Source organism: Acomys russatus, chromosome 10 (genome assembly GCF_903995435.1).
Source record: "Acomys russatus chromosome 10, mAcoRus1.1, whole genome shotgun sequence".
Lineage (NCBI taxonomy): Eukaryota > Metazoa > Chordata > Mammalia > Rodentia > Muridae > Acomys > Acomys russatus.
The window spans coordinates 73,660,821-73,685,058 of record NC_067146.1 but is presented as its reverse complement, the minus strand read 5'-3'; the positions used below and the strand labels follow the sequence as shown (position 1 = coordinate 73,685,058).

Below are 24,238 nucleotides of genomic sequence, written 5' to 3'. Positions count from 1 at the left end.
AGGCATCTTGACTCGCCATCTAACGAGCTGACAAGGTGCTCCCAAAAATTAATGGCAAAGAGACCCTGACTTGAGTACCACACAGGATGCCACAGGAGCCGTGGAAGGACCAGTCTCCTCCCCATCCTTCTTTCACAAACTGTCTCAGTACGGCCAGTCTACAGTGCCCAGAACCTCCAGTGCACAGGGTCCAGACTGTACCACTGGGGCTCACTTGAGAGTGAACCAAACTCAATAATCCCCTTGTGGCGAGAAGACTGGGGTTCTTCTACACATTTTATATTTACTGTTGGCTTTGGCTTGTTTGATTCCACAACCTTCTGTGGTCATTTCTATTTCACAGTGGAGCAAAGTGTTTGCAGAGAGTTTAAACAACGTGCCCAAGGTCACACAGGTAGTTAGTAGTCAGTGTTGTCACTTCCCAGAGCTTCGATCCAGACACTAAGCTTCAAAATATGTCTCTCTAGAAGGTAATCTTGCTATCAGTATAGCCAGCCCTCTGTTCCAGGAGGACACAAACACTCAATAGCCCATGAGGACTGTCTGGTGCTGCAGTGACTCACTATCTTCCTAGCTGATGAATGTTCCCCCCACGGAGATAACACCAAAAGTGGAAAACACAGAAGTTTATCTAGATAAGAAAGACTATAAGAGATTGTTCAGAGAAGGGAGAAAATAGGAAGATGCACACACCGGGATCTAGGCAGCACTGAGATCTGTGAGTGGGGACCCAGAGGCTTCAGCTCACTTCAGCTGGAGAGAGAGGGAAGAAGACAATAGGAAACTAAGAAGCCAGAAGAACAGGACACAGTGAGCAGCAAGCTTGCAGAGGGAGGTACTTAAGTCTTCTCTCCTGTGCTGTGTTCCAAAGCCATGGGGATGGCACAGAGGAGCCTCACACTGGGCTGGGTGGTGACGGCCATCTTGCTGCTCCAGATGGCCGTGGCAGAGCGCCCCAGGTGGAGCTTCAACGGCAAGCCCCGGGTATTCTCTGACCTGAATATTTTTGAGATGAAAAGTGTGGAAAACTTCCTGATGCACAGGAAGAAGCTGCAGCTGCAGCCATCCACGACTCTAAATTTGACCAAGAATTCAGTGTACCTCATAGAGATGCTGCTGCCCGACAAAAGCGACGTGCTGGATTTTCTGGACAAAGAAGAAAGGAGTCCTGTGCGGGAAGCCCGTGTTGTCATCTTCTTCGGTGCCCAGGAGCCCCCTCGTGTGGCTGAGTTTGCCGTTGGGCCCCTTCCCGGTCCAATCTACATGCGAGAAATCTCTCCCGGCCCTGGGGACAATCCACCCTGGACATCTAGACCCATCTCCAAAGCAGAGTACAGACTCATCCACAGCACCCTGACGAAGGCCACTGAGCCTCTGCATCAATTCTTACTTGACACCACCGACTACTCACTAAAGGAGTGTTATGAGAACTGTCTGACCTTCACGTATATGGCCCCCCACGGCACAAAGTCTGACCAGCGCCGAAGCTGGTTCATCCTGCAACGCTATATGGTAGGCGACTTCCTGCTGCCCACAGGCCTGGAAATCCTTCTGGATCATGAGAGCACAAATGCCCAGGACTGGCGAGTAGTGAAGCTCTGGTACAACGGCAAGTTCTATAACAGCTCAGAGGAACTGGCTCAGAAATATGCCGCCGGAGAAGTGGACATAGTGGTCCTCATGGAGTCGGTACCCAAGGACAAAGAGCAGCCCGTAGTCTCCCCTTCCTCCAACACCTCAAAGGAACTCCCCACTGCTGTCGGCAGGACTAGGTCCAGAGTGCCTAGGCTCCGCTTTTTTGGCTATACTATAGAGGACAACACAGTGTACTATAGAAACTGGATCTTCTCCTACCGGCTACGGCCCTCCTCTGGCCTGCAGATACTGAATGTGCACTTCCGGAATGTACGCGTCGCTTATGAAGTCAGTGTACAAGACGCTATGGCACAGTTTGGAGGACATATACGTGCAGGCACTCAGGCCAAATACATGGATGTGGGCTGGAGCTCACGCAGTCCCATTCGCCAGTTAGTCCGTGGGGTTGATTGTCCAAACAGAGCCACCTTCCTGAAAGCCATCCACCACTATGATACCGACGACCCAGTCTCTTATCCACAAGCTCTCTGTCTCTTTGAGATGCCAGAAGGGATGCCAATTAAGCGTTTCTTTACCTCCAGCTTCAAAGCCAACTTCAGCTCCAGTGCAGGGACAAAGGGACACATGCTGGTGCTACGGACAATCTCAACAGTCCACCACTATGACTATATTTGGGACTTCATTTTCCACCCTAATGGGACAATCGAAGCAAAGATGCACACCACTGACTTGGTCCGTGCCACCTTCTACCTGCCTGAGGAGATGAAGTACATCTCTCAATTGCATACTCACCTGTTCAGCAACATTCACACACACCTAGTACATTACCGTATTGACCTGGATATAGCAGGTAGGACTTGGGGCCACACCAACTCAGACACTCGACTACTACACACATAACTTCACTCCGTAGGTTGGGGATCAGACTTCTTGGCAATAACAACAGGAGATTGTTTCAACCACACTCCATGCAAGAAGAAACACCCACTCTTGGAAAATGGTAGCTGTGAATGGTACCCTAGGGTGTCCCTGACTGTGAAGTGTGCATCTGTTCTTATTGGCTCTGAGTAGAATTGCGTGGGGGGTTCCATGGCGATTAAACAGTGCCTCTGTCAGACACTTCGAGATGGGTTCTAATACCATCTGGGGGATGCTCAGTGTGTTTCTTATAAATGTCGTCATAGAGGAATGGCAGAGAAGTGATGCTTAACATCCCATACCAGATACCAGAGCCAGATAGCTTCCCACTGGGCCCTCTGGTCAGGAATACCCACAGTCCTCAAGCCTGCAGAAACACAGGCTTCCTGTTCTAGGTTAAAATCACCATGAACAAGCTGGAACGAGCTCTCCAGAGAATGGTGGGATCACAATGAAACTGCCACCATTCCCAGGAGTGACCCAAGAGCTGTCCTCCAGCTCCTCTGGTTCCTGGGTTGCTCAGTCTTCTAGCCCATACTGCTAGTCCAGTATCTGTCCCTAGCATGGCTTCTTCCTAGCAGTTGTCTATGGATATTGTGTAGTCGGGGACCTCGGGGTAGAAAAAGGAGGTTTCTGTTTCAACAACTAATTCTCACCCTTTCTCCTGCCCTCAGGCAGCAATAACAGCTTCCGGACACTGAACATCGTTCCCGCAAACGTCACCAACTCTGACCATGAAGTCCAAAACAACGTAAAGCAAACAAATTACTTGCAGGAGAGCCAGGCAGCCTTCCACTTTGGAAAGCCACTTCCCAACCACCTGATCTTTAGCAACCTCCACAAGACCCCTTTGGACCACAGGAGCAGCTACCGCCTGCAGATCATCTCCAAAATCCATCAGGTGCGACTGCCAGGCAAGCAGAAGAGGCGAGGTATCTCTTGGATCAGGTAAGAGAAAAATCTACTTCATTTGGAGTGCATGGCCAGGGGTCCCTCACAGTGATTACATGTTCTGTTTGGGCATTTTGTTCTGGAAGGTCCATGTCTGTGTTTTCATCCGGATGTGCGCCCTGTGTACTCCAGGAGGGAGTGGAAATGCTTACAGAGACCCTGGCCCTAAGATGGTCATGGGCGATTTTCCAGACCTCTAGGGTATAAATGTCCATCGTGGAGAAGGACTAAACTCTCCATCTTTGACACTGGGGATGCTCCCAGGAAGAGATCAGATGTGCTCCAGTGCCCAGAACCATTGGCTCTTCTCTACCTGTAGGTACCCCTTGGCTGTGACCAAATACCATGATTCTGAGAGGGGCAGCAGCAGCATCTACAGCCAAAATAATCCCTGGAATCCCCCTGTGGTCTTCGAGGATTTCATTCAGGACAATGAGAGCATTGAAAATGAGGTAATGTCCCCATACCCACTGGCCACCTCAGGCCTGTCACCAGCCACCGCTGCCTACACCTGTCACTGGGCCCCAGACTTGTGCTTACTGAGTGACAAGTTCAGGGGTCCTAGCAGGCAGGTCTGCTGGTTTTAAATGGAACCGAGGACCTCTCAGGCAGACACGACTGAACTTAGCATAAGTGACAGTGACCTCAGGTGGCCAGGACTCAGCTCCGCCCTGTCTCTCCCACAGGATCTGGTGGCCTGGGTCACAGTGGGCTTCCACAACATGACCACACCTGATAGCACCGTGGGCTTTGTGCTCCAGCCCTTCAGCGTCTCCATGGCAGCTAGAAACACCCAGATCTAACAGCTGCAGTTACATCGGGCACTGCATCCCTGGATATCAAGCTTGCCTGATGCTCCCGCCTTTCAACCACAATGGGTCATACAACCCTGTGGGAAGAACCCTTCCCTGGCTCTGGCTTAACAGCCCCAGACGAGCACAAGGCTAGACAATAAACCCTTCAGCCTCCAACCTTGACTGCTGCTCCTTAATGGGCAGGGGAGGGCGTGGGTCACGCACAGGTGGGTGGCCATGGTTACATTCAAGCTTGTCTCCTCACCCCCCCCCAGAAAGACCTTAGTGACAAAGACAGCAGAAGCCCATAGGATATTGGAACTCCCTATCGGGCAGGTTTTTCGATAACTGAGGTTTTCCCACTCTCTGTCAGGAAGGCTACGGAGAAACGTTCCCCTTCCACGTCAGCCATGCAGAGGAGGGAAGCTACTATAGGGACATCTAAAAAGATTATCAACACTTTCATCCTGTGGCCATTGTGTCTGGCACCTAAGATTGACTCCCGACATGGGTAGAAACATAGGTAAAAACATGTGTGGGTGTGTTATTGCTATCTGTGACAACAAAAGCAAGGAGAAGAGCAATCTCCCAGCTGTAGGGAAGAGCAGCGTCGTAAGCCAGGGCCCAGGCATGCTGCAGTGCCAGGTGATAGAAATCTGTACGTGCGAGGACAGTCTGTACACTGTAGGAAGACCCTGCAGTTTTCTTACAGGAAAACCCACATATTAAATGGAAGATTAAAATAGCAGAGAATAGCACGCATGTGTGCTATGTATTGTGTAAGAATGGGGCAACAAAAGCTCCACTTTTCTCGGGAATGAAAGGTCAGAAAGCTGAAGGCACAGGAAAGGGATTTTTCTTCATGGCACCAATAGAGATGCGGCACTAACAAGGCCAAGGCTGGGGCTAGAATGGTGGCATCGACAGTAAGGAGCTGGCCAGTCAAGTGTGGGGACCTGAGTTCAGAGCCCTAGCACCTATGTAAGTCAGGCACACGACTGCAGGTCTGTAACCCCAACACAAGGGTGGTGGGTGGAGATAGACAGATCTCTGGAGCTTGCTGGGCAGTCACTCTAGCTGAATCAGTGAGCTAAAAGTCCAGTGAGGTGCCTTGTCTCAAAAAGTGAAGTGGAGAATGAGGGACAGGTACACACTCCACAGGGGTGTCCACACATATGTGCACAGATACTGGCAGACTCCTATGTGTGCACACAAGAGCACATGCCCACACATGTACAATACAACCAGAGGGGGTCATAGAGGAATCTGAAGACCTAACAAGTCGGGTGTGGAATTTCCTACCTCACGCCAAAGGACACAGAGAGAGGGCTCACGCTGTCTCCCCACTGCGTGGAGCTGTCACTCGTGACAATTCTTAGAGTCAGGACCCCACAATAAAGAGCATGGAGCAGAGGAGACCACCAGGAAAGCTGAGGGGAAGCCAAGCTCAAGGGTTCTCATCTTTCAGCTTCTCCATGAGAAAAGAAGGCTCTAACTGACTGCCTCACAGGAGGTCACAAGGAGCATGTTGGAAACCAGAGGGCCTCGTCTACTCTTCTAGGGATATATTCTCTGTCGGTCTGTCACCCTGTCTCTCTGTCTGTGTCTCTGTCTCTATCCAAGGCTCCCCTTTCTGAGGAATAGGGGAGAGATGGAGGGAGAGGGCATGAGGGAGGGAGAGAGGGTGAGATCGGGAGGTGATGAGGGAGGGGGCTACAATCGGGATGTAAAGAATTCAAACTGCAGAACAAGCAGGGAACTTCTATCGCTAATCCGACTACATGGGAATAGCTCTGAGACTGGCTGAGACATGAGTGTCTATGGATAGACAAGGCTTCTTGTCAGCTACAGAATCCCTGTGACTTATCATTAGATATCATTCTTCGTATGGATGAGGAAGACTCGCCTGTAACTAACAGGGGGAAAGAGTGGTGGATATGATTTAAAAGCATTGTGTTTATGAATGAAAACATCATCATGAAACCTCTTGCTACATATCATTTCATGTGTACTTATTAAAATATTTATAAAAAACTGTAACCTGGGGAATGGGCACATAGTTCAGTCATTTAAGTGCTGGTCTTGGGAACACAGGACTTGATCCAAGAACTCACAGGGGCCAATGTTGGTTGGCGCTGGTCTTCACTTACAATCCCAGAGCTGAAGAGGCACAGTGACAGACTATCCAAGGGGCACCCTGACTAGCCAGCTTCACCTACTTGGAAACCTCCATGTCAGTGAGACACCTAATCTCAAAATGGAAAAATGAATCTGTCATGGGCCCGCTGATAATGTCCGATCCTCTCACTAGAGTCAAGGTCTCCCAGAAGTCTACACACAGTGGAACAGCCTCACCCCAAAGTACAAGGAAGGACAGGGTGGCAGCCATAGAGGTCTCCTTGCATCATTGGCACTGCCTCGCTAATTTGGCTGGTGGCTCTATGGTAAGTTAGATGCTGAAGACTCCACCATGCCCTCCTCAAAACAATAAAAGAGCATCCTCTGTCCCTCACTATCAGATAAATTACATGCTCCAACAACAATTTGTCCAGATGATGGTCAAGAGACCGCAACTGGATACCCCATTTGGAGGCCAGAGAATCCTGGGTAGGGAAGGGATCTCTTCATTCTTGTTTCCCTGCCTAGACTCAGAGCAGCTTATCTGTAGAGCTTACAACCTCCCGTGCATTGGCGTCCAGACTGTGTCATCAGTGCACACTTTTTTCTGTGTTCACATGGGCCAACATCCAGTGCACTTTATATCGACTGTCAGTTCCTTTCTCTCACCAACACCCAAGGAGGTCATAGTGCGGTCACTTCACAGTTCAGACAAAGGGGACTTTAAGGAACATGAGTAAGGTAGCATTTCTCTTCACTGATCTCATCTGCTGGAACATGAACCCAGGCAGAACTCAAATCCGGAGCCAGCATTTTGAAGATATGGGCTCTATTTTGAAATGCAAGCCCCTAACTTGTGTTTCTGCTGTATCAGAAAGGAAGTTTTGCTGTCAGTGGGTCATGCAATCACACTAAGTGACCACACGCTTGAGGGCCAAGTCTTGGGTTCTGAGTCACAATAACCACGATGACCCTAACTGAACAATGTTCTCCCACTGAGATAAGTCCTAGTACAAGACAAAACATGGCAGCATCTGCAGGTAGAAGAAGCTGGGGGAGGTTATTGAATGGGGGGGGGCATCAGAGGGCATTACACAGGGGCCAGGAATTGAAGTCCTAGCTTGAGCAGACATGAAAGAGAGAAGATTTATGAGGGGAAACACAGTGTGCAGAGACGAGGAATTCCAGGCTATAGATAACTTGGAGAGAGAAATACTTAGGTCCCCTCCTCTCCTCTGTTGAGCTATAGCACGATGGGGTTACAACAACACAGCCTGACCCTAGGCTGGTCAGCTACCACCTTGCTACTTCAGACAACTTCAGCAAAGTCCACTGTGTGGACCCTGGACCACAATGCTGTGCTCTTCCTGGACCCAAGTCCCCAGGAGCTGGAGGTGATGCACAGCTGCCCAAAGAACATGATGGAACTGGTGTTGCAGCCATCTGAGATGTGCTCTTAGGCAAGAGCTCTGTTTCTAGCTGATATGTTGCTGGATCTTTTGATAAAGGAATGAAAAGGCCTATGTTGGAAGTCCATGTCATCATCTTCTTGGGAGCAAAGAAGCACCCCAATGTGACCAAGTTTGCTATAGGGCTTCACCCATGCCCACCTACCTGAGAACTCTGTCCCCAAGTGAGGCCACCATCATGACCAAAACAAAAGAAGCCCACTTGAAACATTAGATTTGTTTTTTCGAAACCTGTGACTTCGAGCTCTCTCTCATGACAGCTGGGAGAGGGGTTCATCCCACCAGTGATAGACAGACATAAGGAAGGTGTTATGAGCAAATCCATCAAAAGTCTGTCGTCATCCTTTGGCCACTGGCCCAGCATCTTGCATGTAGCCACAGGATCTCTTTTCACCAGCACAGGGAAGCCAGGTTCTACAGACTATGGCTCTGTCATGCTGTGCTGACAGCTTGGGGAAGCATAGAACATGACAGAGTCTGGACAATCTGTGAACGGCCAACTTTAGTGAATGAAAGGAAGAGAAGACACATCTTTCCAAGATGGAAGATGGGAGGCACAAAGGTACCTCAAAAAAGCTTAAAAGAACAAGGAAATAGATTCCTCCCTCACGGTTCCATTTCTGGGAACCCAGAGACCAGACCAACCATAAAAGGTCCAGGAGGAGGAGCTAAAGGGCTCTCTAGACGAGAGATGAGGCCCTGGGAAGAGCCTCCAGGAGGAACTTGAGAGAAGACGTGCCTCATGTTTCCTAATACTGACCTTCAATTCTCCCTTGTCTTGTGGCTCCACTATAGGTGTTTTCCTCCAGCTACCCAGGTTATGTCAGAAGGGAGGGTCTGAAACCACATTTGTTATGTCCTTCCTTCTAGGAACCCCCAGGAAACATTTGGAAATGAGAAAATATGAAGTAGAGGGCCAGCCATGGATAGCACAGAGGTGCTAGAAAAGCATATTAACCTACTGGAGGACTGCAGTCCACCTCCTAGAAAAATAATAAAAGGTCTGTGATTGGCAGAGGTTGGAGGGCAAGTAGAGAGGAGCAGGTAGAGTATGGAGGATTTGAGGGCAATTAGAACACTCTCTGACACTGTGGTTGCTGGTCCCAGTCACTACATACCATGTAACCAGAATACATGTCAGGTGTGAACCCTAGCATGTACCACAGTGTGGCAATGGGTTGTTCCTGTGTCTGAGAAGTTGTCATTCATAGGCCATGCTGGTAGATGCTGATAGTGAGGGTGGCTCAGGGAGGAGACAGAGGATATGGGGAAGTACTCCATCACCACTGCTTAGTTTTCTATGAAGATAAAACTCCTATAATATCGAAGTCATGGATCATCAGTAGGCCACCATGAATGGGAGGTGAGCTCATAAGGCCCACTTCCTTAAGGAGCTATAGGCATTGATAGTTGCTTGATGGTTAGGGAAGGAGTCACGGTCTTCAGTGATGTAGCTAATGGTAAGTTGTCTTTGTCAAATAAAGAATGCTAAACCTATTACAGGTAAGGAAGTAAAAAGAGAGGGAGAGAGAAAGAAGGGAGAGAGAGACATACAGAGACAGAGAGATAGAGAGAAAGGAGAGCGAGAGACAGACTGGGGAAGAAGTTTGGCTAAAAGAGGGGAAAAATAAGAGAAAATACTATAGTAGATATGATCAAAGTGTTTTATACATAAGTATGAAATTATACTAGCAGATACATTTTTAAGCTTTTAAAAACATCATGGAGTCTAGATATACATTAGTTATTGGGTCCATCAAACCGTGTTATAGGAAGAGTAGAGGCTCATGGGGGCCAACCTTCCCAGAGGAGCTAACCCATTTAAAGTTTGATGAGCTGCATCCTAACAGCTTTATGGAGACCACAATGCATGACACAGGCTATAGTCATGTTGTCTTCTACACCCGCGAGGGACTACACCACATCATCCATTTGCACCTGGCAACATACACACACATAATGCATTACAGTGTCGATCTGAGCGTGGCAGGTAGGACTAGAGACCAGGCTCCCCCACCCCACCCCCACTCCTTCATTAACTACTTCCCATCAGTAACTTCACTCCACACAAGATAGGGTTGATACTGACTAACATAAAACCAGGAGGGTTCATTCAGCTTCCTTCCCCACCAAAAGAAACATCACACACACACACACACACACACACACACACACACCTCAAAAATGGCAATGGTGAGTGGTACCCTAGGGTTTTCCTGAGTCTGGTGTGTGTCTGGCCTTCTTGGAGCTGAAGGGGATGGAGGAGAGAGCGGGTGGGGTAAGAGTCAGGGAGGATGACAACAAATGCAGCCACTCTCTGAGATGGCTGTACTGCAATAGGGAGGCACTCAGTGTGCTTCCTGGATAAATGATGTCACCACACATCTGTGATGCTTGACATCAAAACCCATGACAGAGCAAGGCAGCCGGCACCAGGTGGGTGTCATACAACCACTGAGATCCCTGTGGCTCATCAGCCCAATATAGACATATTGTTAAAAAGAAAACGATTTTTATTTTGGGTTCCTTAGATCTCTTTCTTCCTACTCCACCCCAATCCCTTCCAACACCCCAATACTGGATAGGGAGGAAAGTTAGTGAAAAGAAGGGGTGTCGTTCTTGTTGGCCACCTCCTGCTGTTTAGGGCTGTTGGGTCCCTTGGGGTGAGTCCCATCCTCATCTCAGGATGTCTCCGACTTCTTCTCATCAAACTGCATAACAGCAACCAGGGGCAATGGGAGTGGGGGTCACCAGCAGCCTTTGTCTTTCTCAGAGCCCCCAGTCTCTCTCTCTCTGGATTCGTTATTTATTCCCACTGGCAAAGACCAGACATCCCCCTACCCCCTTCCTGCATGAGGTAGTCCCCAGCAGACAAAGATCATGTGCCCTCTCATGAGGCAGTTATCAGCTACGGACAAACTGGAGCAGCCTCGATATCCACACCTAGGATTAAAACAAAAACATGTTTACGTATAAACCAAAACTTCCACGACAGCCCAGAGGATACTGACAGACCTCAATCCTGCAAAAACATGGGCTGCCCTTTCTCCAAGGTTAAAACCACAGCAAACAGCTATACTGAATCTCTGCACACCCCAGCCTGGATCACTCGGAAACTGTGACTGTTGCCATGACTGCAATGGGTCATCCTAGAGCTCTATTGGTTTTTTTTTTAACTTAGTCTCCCTGACCACCCTGCTAAGCACATGCCTGGCCCCAGCACTGCCTCCTTTCGACTGGCTGTAAATGTGATCTATATTGTTTATCTCATATCAGAGGGTAGAGCTGTCTGTGCCAAAGCTTGATTTTCACGCTCCTTCTACCTTCATGCCTATAGGCAACGAGGACAGCTTTTAGAAACTGAAGAGCAGGTAGGAAAACATCACCAACACTGAGAACAGAAGACGCCATGGGGTCCAGCCCACACCCAAGCAGGCAGAGTATTTAGGGAGTGTCAGGCCTTCTTCTGTTTTGGATAGTCTCTGCCACCATTACCTGCTCTTAAGTAGCCCCCAAAAGGACATCTGGGGTCACAAGCACATCTGCCGCCTACAGATCCACTCAGGGATTTGGGGGCCTGAGTGACAGTGGGATCTTGTACAAGCCCCATTCTGAGACAGTCCACAACTCGGCCACACCAGAGGACTCTGTGGCAGTCCTTCTCTGGCCTTTGAACTTTTTCTAGGCATCCAGAGCAACCCACGTACAATGGCCACAACTATGTCAGTCGATGGGTCCCCGAAGACAGCGCCTGCCCAATGCCTCCTCCTCTGGGCGACAGTGGTACCTACAATCTGACCCAATCCTGTCTAAAAACCCCAGGACTCCACAAAGGCAAACAATAAATCCTTCCGTGTGCATCTTAGTAGAGACAAGGGAGGATGGGGGACGCAGACCCAGATGGGTTTCCATGGGTTCTGCTCATGTTGTCTCCTGCACCAGAAAATGACCTCTGTGACCAGGACAAAGAAAGCCTTCTGAAACACTGGATTTCCATACCATATTTCTTAAATACCTGGGTCTTTTGGCTTCCTCTCAAGGTGACTGCTGGAGAATTGTCTCACTTGAACGATGGGCTGTTCTGGGAAAATCTAACAAATTACAGCATCTTCACACTTTGACCACCGGTCCAATGTCTGGGGTTCACCCTCAAGAGCTCTCTAGAAACACAGGAAAGACTATGCTGACTCATATGTTGCATTGTTATTATATATAACAGCAATCGTTTGTAGACAGCTAACTCTCCATCCGCATGGAGGAGCAGTTCTATAAGCTAGGGCACAGCTGCACTGTGCTCCCAGGTGATAAAGTGAGCATGGCTTAGGTCAGTTTTAGAACACTGTAAGGTATATTAAGTAGAGAAAAGATGACAGAAAATAGCATGTATAGTAAACTAACTTTTACATAAGAGTGATATTGGAATGAAAAGCCATCTTTCCTAAAACAGAAGGTAGAAGGCATCCAGGCCCTCCAGAAGCTGACAGGACAAGGAAACACGTTCTTCACTCTTGGACATAACCCTGAATACTCGAGTGCTGGAACCAAGACAATGGCTCTGTTGGTAGTTTGCCATGCAAGCAGAAGACCTGAGCTCACACGCACACACCCAATGTTCATGTACAGTTGTGTGCTGTGGCAAATGTTTGTTACTGCTGCACTGGGAGAGGAAGCAAACAGATGGATTCCTGGCACTCAGTGGCCAGCCAGTTTGTCAATGAGCCACAGGTGCTGTGGGAGAGCTTGTATCAAAAATAAGATGGAGAGTAAGTAAGAAACACAGCCAATATCCACCTATGACCTTGTGCATTCATACTCACACACATACACACACCCATACACACACACTTACACACATACATGCAACTGCAATATACACACATGCATGCCTGACTGTTCCTGAGGGAGATTTCCTCCCCCTGTATATGCTCATAGGGTTTCAAGTCTCTTCTCGGTAACCTGCTATAGGCAGTGGGATCTTATCCTCACAGGCACTGACTGCTTCTCCATCACACACAGCAAGCCACAGGCTAGGGAAGGTACACATCCCACATACAGGGCTACCCTCAGGCAAAGTTTACCGCCTACAGTTCTCAGGGGCACATGTTGTTTCACGCTGTGAGGTAGCAGGTTGGAAGAATAACTCTGGTATGTTCAGAGAGTCCTATCCCTCTGACCCCTGTGTGGTGTGGTACTTAGTAAGAAGCAAGGAAAGTCTATGCTGAGCATCACCTGCCACATCCCACCCAGGTCAATGCAATAATGCACTGGGTGTGTGTGGATGTTGCCATGCAGCCATGTGTGCAGAAAAGTCCTTAGGGAAGCTATGGCTGTCCTTGTGTTTGGTGCATAAATGCTTAGAATTGTAACATCATCTCAGCAGACTTTTTTCTTCAGTGAGTGTGAAATATTTTTCCCTGCTTCTTCTGGTCAGGTTTGGTTTGAAATTGATTTTGTAAGACGTTAGAATAATTATATCTGATGGTTTCTTTGTTTCATTTTCTTGGAATACTCTTTTCCACCCCTTTACTCTAAGGCGTTGTTTATCAGTGATGTAAATGTTATTTATTGGAGACAACAAAAAACGTGGCTCTTATATTAGTCTCTAGAATTCCTATTTATTATCCCATTCTGCCGCCTAGCTTCTGTTACTTTAGGGTTGAAATTGGTACATCTGTTATGAAATATGTGTAAGCCCATCAGCTACATAAAAATAAAAAACACATTACAACTTGAAACACAAAGCTATTAGACTATCAAAGAAAGATGAATCCTGTTTTCTGACCCAATCTGTCACTTTGTCTTTTGGGGGGATTGAGACCACTAATGTTGAGAATTACTATTGAACCCTGTTTATTAATTCCTATCGTTTTGTTGTTGGGATGATGTTTTCTTAGACTTCTTTGGGTTGACTGTTCTGGGATCATTTATTCCTTGTGCCCTATTGGGTATATCTAATCTGTTCTTCAGACCAGAGCGTTCATTCTAAAAGCTCCCATAAAGCTGGCATTTATGCACCAAACACAAGGACAGCCAAGTTCATAAAAGAAATGCCACACAGAAAACCCCATCCAACCACTAACAAATACATGTTCTTCTCAGCAGCCCACGGGACCTTCTCTAAAATAAATCACATAATAGGACACAAAACAACTCTCAACAAGTACCAGAACATTATAATAAAACCAGGCATCTTATCTGACCACAAAGGAATAAAGCTGGTATCAACACAATGTAAACAGCATAGAGTACACAGACTCATGGAAACTACACAACACACTACTAAATGAAAATTGGGTCAAGGCGAAAATCAAAAGGGAATTTTTTTCAATTCTGAGAATTGTAAGGAAATGAAAATACAACATAAGAAAAATCTATGAGACACAATGAAGACAGTCCTAAGAAGGAAGTTTATAGCAATAAATACCTACATCAAAACACTGATGAGATCCCATATCAATAACTTAATGAAGCACAACCTCACATAGCTTCCCTAAGGACTTTTCTGCACACATGGCTGCATGGCAACATCCACACACACCCAGTGCATTATTGCATTGACCTGGGTGGGATGTGGCAGGTGATGCTCAGCATAGACTTTCCTTGCTTCTTACTAAGTACCACACCACACAGGGGTCAGAGGGATAGGACTCTCTGAACATACCAGAGTTATTCTTCCAACCTGCTACCTCACAGCGTGAAACAACATGTGCCCCTGAGAACTGTAGGCGGTAAACTTTGCCTGAGGGTAGCCCTGTATGTGGGATGTGTACCTTCCCTAGCCTGTGGCTTGCTGTGTGTGATGGAGAAGCAGTCAGTGCCTGTGAGGATAAGATCCCACTGCCTATAGCAGGTTACCAAGAAGAGACTTGATAACCTATGAGCATATACAGGGGGAGGAAATCTCCCTCAGGAACAGTCATAGGGGAGGGGAATAAGGGGAAAATGGGAGGGAGCAAAGAATGGGAGGATACAAGGGATGGGATAACCATTGAGATGTAACAAGAATAAATTAATTTTTAAAAGATCCCACTGCCTAACACATTAGGAAGCTTTCCATTAGCATCTAGGATGCTCAGTGTGTTGCTTGGATAAGTGGTGTCAGCAGAAGAATGAGATGTGGTGGTTCTCAGCATCAGACCCACTAACAGAACAAGACCACAAGACTGCATGGATGGTTTCCACCCAATCAACCCCACTTGGCCCTCCAGCCAAACACACTGAGTCCTCAGGCCTGTGGCAGCATGGCTTCCCCTTCTGCAAGGTTAAAAATAGGAAACAGACTAGAGTACAGCTCTCTAGCAAACAGCCAAAGTTCACCCTAAAACATCCACAGTGGCCAGAACTAACCCATACACTGTCCCCTAGCTGGCTGTTTTGGGGTCTGTTGAGCATCCCACCTACACTGCTAATGCAGTTCCTGCCCCGATAGTGCTGCTTCCTGCAAGGTGACCACAGTGTGGTCTGCATTGGAGATCCTTGGAACGGAGAAAAGGCTCTGCTCCAACATTTGGCTCCCACCCTTCTCCTTCCCTCACATCTCTACAGCTCCCAGACACTGAGGATCGGGCAGACCACTGCCAACCCCAGAAGCCTGAAATGCCAGCTCATGCAACACACACTGGGAAAGACACAGTATTCCTAGGGACACTGGGTAGTTTTCCACTTCAGACAGTCTCTGCCCAAGTACCTGCTCTTTAGCAGCTGCCAAGAGAGCCCTGGAGCCACAGAAGCAACTGCTGCCTGAAGATTAGTTCCATGGCCATACAGATTCTGCCCTAAGGCTGGAAGGAGCGGACCATCACTTGGACGACATGTGAAGGCCCAGTGAGGAAGGAGAGGGGGCCTAAGGGTTCTCCAGTTATTGTATTTGTCTGTGTGTTCTTCCATCCTCCAGGTTCCGTCTGTGTGCGCATCTGGATGTGTGTCATCATGCACTCAAGGATGGGAGGAAAGCACGCTTGGAGATTCAGGCCCCTGGATTGCAGACTGTGATAAGAAGCCTTCCAGCCTTCTGGCAACTTATCACTCCTTCTGAGCAGACAGGAGGCAACGTTCACATCCTTAGTCCACAATATGTTTCCTGAGAGGAGCTAACAGGCCATCCCACGCCCAGAGCTGCTTGGTTTCTCCTCTTCCAAGCAGATACTCACTCGCACTGGCCAAATGTTAGGAAATCAATTGGTGTGGAAAAAGCAGCTACAACCAAGACCATCCCTGGGATGCCCCCATGTCCATCCTTGACTGACCACCAGAGCCAGGAGATACGTGAGAAGAAGAGATGAAGCTCCCAGCTCACCAGGTGATGGGGCAGGCATAACATGTCTTCCACTGTCACCAAGTGATGATGATTCCTCTACAGACTCAATAACAGAGCGCTGAGGGGAGCAGTGAGTGGAGTTAGACTCAAATCCAAGACATAAAGGATCTTGCATCTGGATCACACACACACACACACACACACACACACACACACACAGAGCTTAGGATTCATTACAGAGGAGAGGGCAGAAAAAGTTTTAGAACCAGGAACAATGAATGAAGACAACGAATGAAGACAGTGTCTTCCAGACCCAGCAGGGCTGCTGAACACATGCACTCTCAGTGGTTGTGATAGTGTACACAAGCCCATGAAAGTTTATGGCAGACCAAATGCCAGCATGCAGAGGGGATGTCAAACTTAGGATTTCTGTTGCTGCAACAAAACGCCACGCCCAAAAAGCAAGTTGGAGAGGAAAGAGTTTGTGTGTGTGTGTGTGTGTGTGTGTGTGTGTGTGTGTGTGTGTGTGTGTGTGTGTGGGGAGAGAGGGGGGGAGGGAGAGAAAAAGAGGGAGAAAGAAGGATATATATATAGGCTAGGTGGGTTATATTTAAATATATTTGTGCATACAAGGCATGAGGCACCCTCGAGGCTCAGGTTCTGTGCTCCAGTTCCTCCTGGCATCCCTGATGAGCACCTATGCCTCCCTTTGTTTAATTCTTACTCTTAAATCCATTATTGGGTGACACACACCCAAGCATCTGATATTGGGTGTGCTATTGGAGGCAAATAGCACACAATAGATAGGCGTCAGAGCCCTCTCTGTGTCTGTCTCAACAAGTGTTCTCTGGACTCCTCCTGAGGGTTCTAGTCAAGGAGCCAAAGGTAACTAGTTCCCTATGACAGCAAGGACCCCTCAGACTCCTTCCACCCACCCACTCACAGGCCCAGGACTTAAGCAAGGCCTCAGGGCACCTCCCCACTCAGCTGTGAGGAGCTGAGGTGGAGACACAGAAAGATATTTGAGTGAAATTCCAAAAACCTTCTAGCATCAGTCAGGGTGGGAAGACAGTTCCTTTGTTCCTGAATGACATATCCCCTATGGGGTCCAGAACCATCTAGTTCAGTTGGGATCTGGAGAAAGAGGGCTGACAGTGGCAGCCATCAGCTTATGTGCATGGGCTGAGGTCTCTGCACCCTGCAAGGTTCACCACACTGCATTCCGACCACAGGTACAAAGGTGAGTAAAGAAGCAGCCACCAGGGACTCTGAGGGTCACACTCAACTCCACCATGCACGCACACACAGTGCATGAGGCCTGAGGACAGGGCTACAGGGTGAAAACCCTGACCAAGCTTTCCCTCAACCTGGAAAGGGGGAAGGTCAAATCTGACACGTGAGCCCATGGTAGCAATGAGACCCCCAACTTGAATGCACCCTTGCATGGCTAGAGAAGGCTGTCAGGGCAGGACTCGCCACCACAGTCTACAGTACTCAAAATCTCTGATGTGCCGTGGTCCAGATCTATCATCTGGGGCTACTTTAAAATGAAGTGTAACTAACAGTCAGCTCCTGGGAGACCAGCCTTGTCCCGAGCATGTTATATTTACTGTCACCTTGTTTCTCCCCACACTCTCGGGGATGTGCATGCTCCTGTTGTCACTTCTATTTTATAGTTGAGACAAAAGAGGCACAGAGAGTTTTCCACAACCACAATGATGTGGGTTACCCTTAGTGGTGTGATTTCCCAGGACTTGAACCCAGGTAGCTTAACCCCAGAGCCTGATTTTGAACATGTCCCCTAGCTTTCGAAATACATCCCCCTAAAAGGCAATGTGTTGTATCATAAAGGCAGCCTTTCTGTTATTCCAGCCCTCTGTCCCACCAGGACAGGACCACTTCATAGCCCTGGATGACTGGGCCTTGGGCTGCTGTGACTGCAGATGGCTGATGAATGTCCCCCTACTAGGATGACATTAAAAGAAGTGGGGAATCAGGGGAGTTTATCCAAATAAACTAAGATTCACAGATGGGGAGGAAGTAAGTAGGCACATAAATTAATGCCTAGATGGCATTGGGAACTATGAGTGGGGATCCAGCAAATCCAGGTCTGGTCTCAACCAGGGCTAGGCATGAGAGCTAAGTCAGTAGATAAAGTAGATGACACTTAGGGACACTTAGAGACCCTGATGTATTGTCCTGAAGTGGGAATTGATTAAGTCTGCCCTGCCCTGCCCTGCCCTGCCCTGCTGAGTTCTGATGCCATGGGGCTGTCCCGAAGGAACCAGGCACAGGGGTAAGTGACTGACATTTAGATGTTACGGATGGCCATGGCTATGCTCCAGGTGGACTCTTAATGACAATGCCTGAGTGTTCCAGGTCCTGGGCGTTTGTGGGCTAAAGGTTGCACACAGCTTCCTGGAAAACACAAAGGAGCTGCAGCTGCAGCCATCAGGACACCAGCTTTGGCCAAGAATGCCATGGACAACATAGAGACACTGTGCCCAGGAAGAAGAGGGTGCTGCTGGATTTTCTGGATAAAAGAAAAACACATTCTACACAATGAGCTCAATATCCTCATCTTTGGTGGCCAGGACCACTTGAATGTCAGATTGCTATCAGGCCTCTGCCACAGCCCCTATGTGTAAGAGCATTAGTCCCCTCGCCAGGATAACACCAGTCCTGGACTTCCAGACTCTTCCAAAGCAGTATTTGCTTGATGCCACCGGATTCTCACTGTAGGACTGTGGTGTCCAGCCTTCAAGCCTCCAACCAGCCCCTGTAGCAGATCCAGGAAAATACATAGCAGCTTCATCTTGCAAAACTGTATGGAAAGCCATTTACTGGTCCCTACTGGACTGAAGAACCGGAGCTTCATAGAGGTTCAGATGTTCAGCACTGGAGAGTGGAGCCGACCTCCTGTAAATGTGATTTCTACAACAACACAGAGGAGCTGGCTTAGAAAGGTAAGGATGGAACAGTGGATACTATGGCCCTGAAGGATCCACTGCCCAAGAACAAAAAACAACCACCACTCCACCACTCTCAGCCTCCAGCAAGCCCTAGGGGAATTCCCCGACATTGGGGCTTCCTTCAGTGTAGTCCAGCCTCATCTGACATTATTGGTAGTCATGAGACACCAACTTTGGTACCCAACTGGAATCCAGAGAAGGCTGAGTGGGGCTGGAGTCTGCCCATCCTAGCTTCACAGCCTAGACTCAGTCTGGTCTGTACTACTCAAAATCCCCAAAGTGCTAGGGTCCAAATTACATCATTGGGTTCATTTTAAAGAGACATGCATCCAGCATGCAGTCCAGGAAGGGCAGAGTTGCCCCACACGCTCTACTCTCCATAGCCTTAGAATAGTGCATGCTGCTCCTAGCATTTCTGTTCCACAGGTGGGACAATGGAGGCCTAGTGACTTTAAACGGCATGTCCAGAGTCACACAAGCAGTCCTTGGTGTTGTGATTTACCAGGAATTGAACCCACAGCTGAACCCTAAAACCTGTACCTTGAAAGCGCACACTAAATTTCAAGATGACCACCCCTAAAAAGTAATTTGCCCTAGAAAAATAGTGGTATTGTTGCCAGTGCATCCATCTGCCCCGCCGGGACATAAGCCTTTGGTTGCTCTGAATGATTGGCCTTGTGCTGCTGTGACTCACAGTGGGCCATGCTGAGAAATGCCCCCTTCCCAGTGAGATAACACTGAGAGACTAGGGAAACATGAGGGATCTAAATAAGAAAGGCTATAGGATGAGGTTTTCATACCAGGGAGGAAATAGGTGGATGAACACAGGGGAGTGAACTGCACTGTGAATGATGAGAGAAGACCAGAGCCCCCCAAGTCTGGCTTCAGCTGGGTAAGGTAGGAAGCGCAGTCAGGGGGAGACAGGGTTAGGGACCAGGTGCTCTGGAGTGCTGGTTTGGGGGAAGGAACAACTAAGTCCTCTCCTCTCCTCTGCTGAGTCCCAGAGTCATGGGGCTGGCGCAAAAGAGCTTGGCACTGGGCTGCACGGCCATCATCTCGGTCCTACAGATGGCCATGGCAGAGTACTCCAACTGGATGTTGAATGGCAAGGCCCAGGTGTTCGCAGACCTGAGAACCCAGGAGATGGAGGCCGTGCGCAGCTTCCTGATGAGCAGGACGGAGTTAGAGCTGCAGCCATCTGGCGCTCAGGCTTTAGGCAAGAACTCCGTGTTCCTCGTGGAGACGCTGCTGCCCAAGAAGAAGGGTGTCCTAGAGTTTCTGGGTAAAGGAGCAAACCCTCCTGTGTGGGAAGCCCGGGTCATCCTCTTCTTTAGTGCTCAGAAGCACCTCAATGTCATGAAGTTTGCTGTAGGGTCCCGGTCACGGCCCGTCTACATGAGAGAACTGTCTCCGGGGCCAGAGAAACATTGATCTTGGGCATCTGTGGCCAAAGCAAAGCATTGTCTCCTCTACCACTGTATCAAAGAAATGACTGAGCCCTTGTAGATTTTCCTTGGCTTCTTACCAGAGGACTGTGATGGCTGGTGTCTGGCCTTCATGGATATAGTAGGCCAGGGCATGCAGTCAACCTGGTTTGTGTTGCAGCACACTGTGGAATGATGCACTTTGCCCCCTACTGGTCTGGAGATCCTCACAGCACAGAAAAATCAACTCTGGAATGTTGAACATATCTAGTGTAATGGCAAGTTCCATTAGAGCCCAGAGGAACTGGCTCAGAAATATGAAGATGGACAAGTCAATGTGGTGGTTCTTAGAGAATCCACTGCCCATACAAGCAGCCACCACACTTCTATGAACACTGTATGCCCTCCAGTGAGACTGGCCCCACAATGGTCCAGCCCCATGGTACACTCCATACATGCTATAAGGCTATAGAGGTTGGACTTCTTGTTCCAGCTGCAATCTCTTCTGGACTAGTTTTTTTTTTTTTTTTTTTTTTAATGAGGATGAGCCTGTTGCCTATGAAGTCAGCAAGCAAACAGCCCTTGTACTGACTGTAGGGAAACCATATTCGTACAGGCATAGAGACCAGATGCATGGAGGTGACCTGGGGAATGGGCCATGTTATTCACAATGGCTCCTGCCATTGACTGTGTCAACACAGCCACCTTCCTGGATGTCATTCGGTACAATGGAAGAATAGACCTGTACATTTCCCAAGGGCCCTCTGTCTCTTTGAGAGTCCCACGGGGATACCTGTTAGGTTTAACCCAAGTTTAACACCACTTTAAAGGCAGCTTGAACTCCTCTGCAAAACTAAATGTATATACACTGGCACTGCAAATGACCTCAACAGCCTGGGATTTCCTCTTCTATCCTAACAGCATGATGGAGACCAAGAGACATCCCACTGGCTACTTCCGCACACCAGAAGGACTGTGCCATGGCATTCACCAGCTCACCCACCTAACATGGCAATATTTCCACCCACCTATGGCGCTACCATATTGACCTGGATGTGGCAGGTACAACTTGAGATCAACCCTCACAGTCACTCAACCACTTCCCACAAATTATATGCATTCCAGAAGAAATGGGACTGGAATAAAATCGAAAATGTTTGTTCAGCCTCCTTTCCCACCCAAACAACATTCTGTTCACCTGAAAAATGATGGCAGTGGATTGTATCCTGGGGTTACCCTGAGTGTGAGATGTGCACCTTCTGTTGTTGGGGTTGAGTAGAGTGATGCATTGGGTGGGGAGTGGGGGGTGGGGAAGTGCCATGGAGTTTAAGAAACACCATTCCTCCTTCTTTTTTTTTTTAAAGATTTATTTATTATTATGTATACAGTGCTCTGCCTGCAAGTACACCAGCAGGCCAGAAGAGAGTACCACATCACATTATAGATGGAGCCATCTATATGAGATGAGGAAATAGAAGGACCCAGAGGGTCCTAGAAACCTATAAGAGGAATATTGTGATGGGTGGATCGGGGCCCAGGGGGGTCTGCTCAAACTATTGCACTAACCAAGGACAATACAAGTAGTAAACATCGAACTCCTACTCTGATCTACCCAATGGACAGAACATTCTCCACAGTTATGTGGAGAGCAGGGACTGACTTTGACATGAACTCTGGTGCTCCATATTTGACCACCTCCCCTTGGTGGGGAGGCCTGATGGCACTCAAAGAAAGAATAAGCAGGCTACCAAGATGAGACTTGATAGCCTATGACCATATAGTGGGGGAGGAGGTCCCCCTCGGTCTTAGACCTAGGGGAGGGGAATAGGGTGAAAGCGGGAGGGAGAGAAGAATAGGAGGATACAAGTGATGGGATAACAATTGAGTTGTAATCTGAATAAATCTGAAAGAAAAAAGAAACACCATTCCTAGCACCTTGAGATGGACTATAGTGCGATCTTGGGATGTTCTGTGCCTCTTAGATGAATGATGTCACCACAGAGGAAGGGCGTGGCCATTTTACTTGACCACAAATGCACTAGCAGAACAAGGCCACCAGGACCAGGAGAGAGGCTTCTATCCCCTCCATTCCACTTTCTTCACTGGCTCACACTATAATGACAGGCCTCGGCTTACAGAAACATGGTTAAAAACACAGCCAGCTGGCTGTTTCAAAGTTCTACAGAAAACAATCTGAGGGTCAGTCTGAAACAGCCTCTGCTTCCTTGACTGGCCTGGGAGCTGTCCTCTAGATTCTGTGGTATGCTTAGCCCTCCAGGCAGCTGGTACCCAGGGTCTCCTCCCAGCACATCTCCCTTCCAGGAGCTAACCGCTGCCTTGGTCAGTGTTGAAGCCCATGAGGAGAGCAAGAAAGCTCAGTCCCAAGGACAGATGAATATGTCAGTCCTCCTTTCTCCTCATGCTTCCAGGCACCAAGACCAGCGTCCACACACTGCTGACCACACAGGAAAACATCACTAACCCTGGGAACACACGGTGCCAAGAGGTCCAATCCACACCTGAGCAGATGCAGTACTCCCAGGAGCGCAAGGCCACCTTCAGATTTGGACAGACTCTGTCTCAGCATCTGTTCTTTATCTGCCCCCAAGAAGGACCTGGAGGGTCACAGGCGCAGCTGCCACTTACAGATCTGCCTTCGGGCTCAAAAGGTGTTACCACCAGAATGAGATAAGTGGGCTGTCACCTGGGCCAAGTAAAGTGCCCCAGGGAATCTGAGGAGAAAGATCTAGGCAATCCCATCAGTGATTAGCTGTGCGCACCCACGCTTCCCTCCTGGGGTTCTCGGCCTGTATGCACCTAAGGAGAGAATAGAGGGACTCATGGGCCACTGAACCTTGGATGGTGATGGACAGTCTCACAGACTTGAGGAAATAACTTTCTTTCTGAGGGAGCAACACCTCTCTGGTTTATTCTCTGCCTGCAGGTTCTTGAGCAGACCAGCACCAACCTATACCAGAACCACCCAGGAACCCCTGTGGTCTTTGAGAACAATACCAGCATTGAAGATGAGGTACTGGCCCGGTCCCCCTTGCCCACCTGTGGCTTCGTCACTAGCCTCTACCTGGGCCTGGTCTTGGTCCTCGGAGTGTGGTTTGCAGAATGATGGGCAAGTTCAGAGGTCAGGAAATATGGGCCTACCTCTTTTAAGCGGGGATGAAGATATCTCAGGAAGTTTATGGGCATGTCTAAAACCTCCCCAGCCAGAGTCCCCTCAGGGATACTTAATACTGCCCCTCCCTCTGAAGTCTGTGTCTCTCCTATGAGATCTAGTGGCCTTAGTCACAGTGGCTCTTCTGCACAGCCAGATTATGAAAATGTCCACAACATGGCCACACCTGGGAACCCCATAGGCTTCTCACTCCAAGCCCTTCAACTTGGCATCCAGAGAAAAACTATGGCATCCAGGGAAACCCATAAACAATGACCACAATTCAGTCAGACAATGGACATCAGACAATCTAAAAGTGGGGCCTGCCGGAGGCCCCCTCCTTTTGGCTGTGGTGGAATCTACAATCCTGTGGGAAGAGCCCAGCCTCAGGTCCTCCCTAATAGCCCCAGAGCCTCAAGGAGTCAAACAAAAGCCCTTCTAGTTTCCACGCTAGTACACTGCCTCTTAGATCCAGTGGGAGGACATGGGTCACACACACAGATGGATGGTTTCTGGCTTTGCTCTTGTTTGCATACGGAATTCCCCCTGAAGGACCACAGCGATCGATCA

General features: G+C 48.6%; 1 protein-coding gene and 1 pseudogene across 1 annotated transcript; both read left to right on the top strand.

Annotated features, from left to right (window-relative positions):
- Window positions 1–873: 873 nt before the first annotated feature.
- LOC127194833 (amiloride-sensitive amine oxidase [copper-containing]-like) lies at window positions 874–11,531 on the top strand. The gene is made up of 6 exons (XM_051152411.1): window positions 874–2,446; window positions 3,189–3,462; window positions 3,785–3,917; window positions 4,152–4,176; window positions 9,726–9,739; window positions 11,451–11,531. The coding sequence occupies exons 1-6, from the start codon at window positions 874–876 to the stop codon at window positions 11,529–11,531; spliced, it is 2,100 nt and encodes a 699-aa protein (XP_051008368.1).
- Window positions 11,532–20,083: 8,552 nt separating this feature from the next.
- On the top strand, window positions 20,084–23,623 carry LOC127194181 (amiloride-sensitive amine oxidase [copper-containing]-like; annotated as a pseudogene).
- The last annotated feature ends 615 nt before the right edge of the window (window positions 23,624–24,238 follow it).

Coding starts and splice junctions, on each gene's coding strand:
- LOC127194833 (XM_051152411.1), top strand. CDS start 874: ATGGGGATGGCACAGAGGAGCCTCACACTGGGCTGGGTGGTGACGGCC. Junction 2,447..3,188: donor TATTGACCTGGATATAGCAG/GTAGGACTTGGG, acceptor TCCTGCCCTCAG/GCAGCAATAACAGCTTCCGG. Junction 3,463..3,784: donor CGAGGTATCTCTTGGATCAG/GTAAGAGAAAAA, acceptor CTCTACCTGTAG/GTACCCCTTGGCTGTGACCA.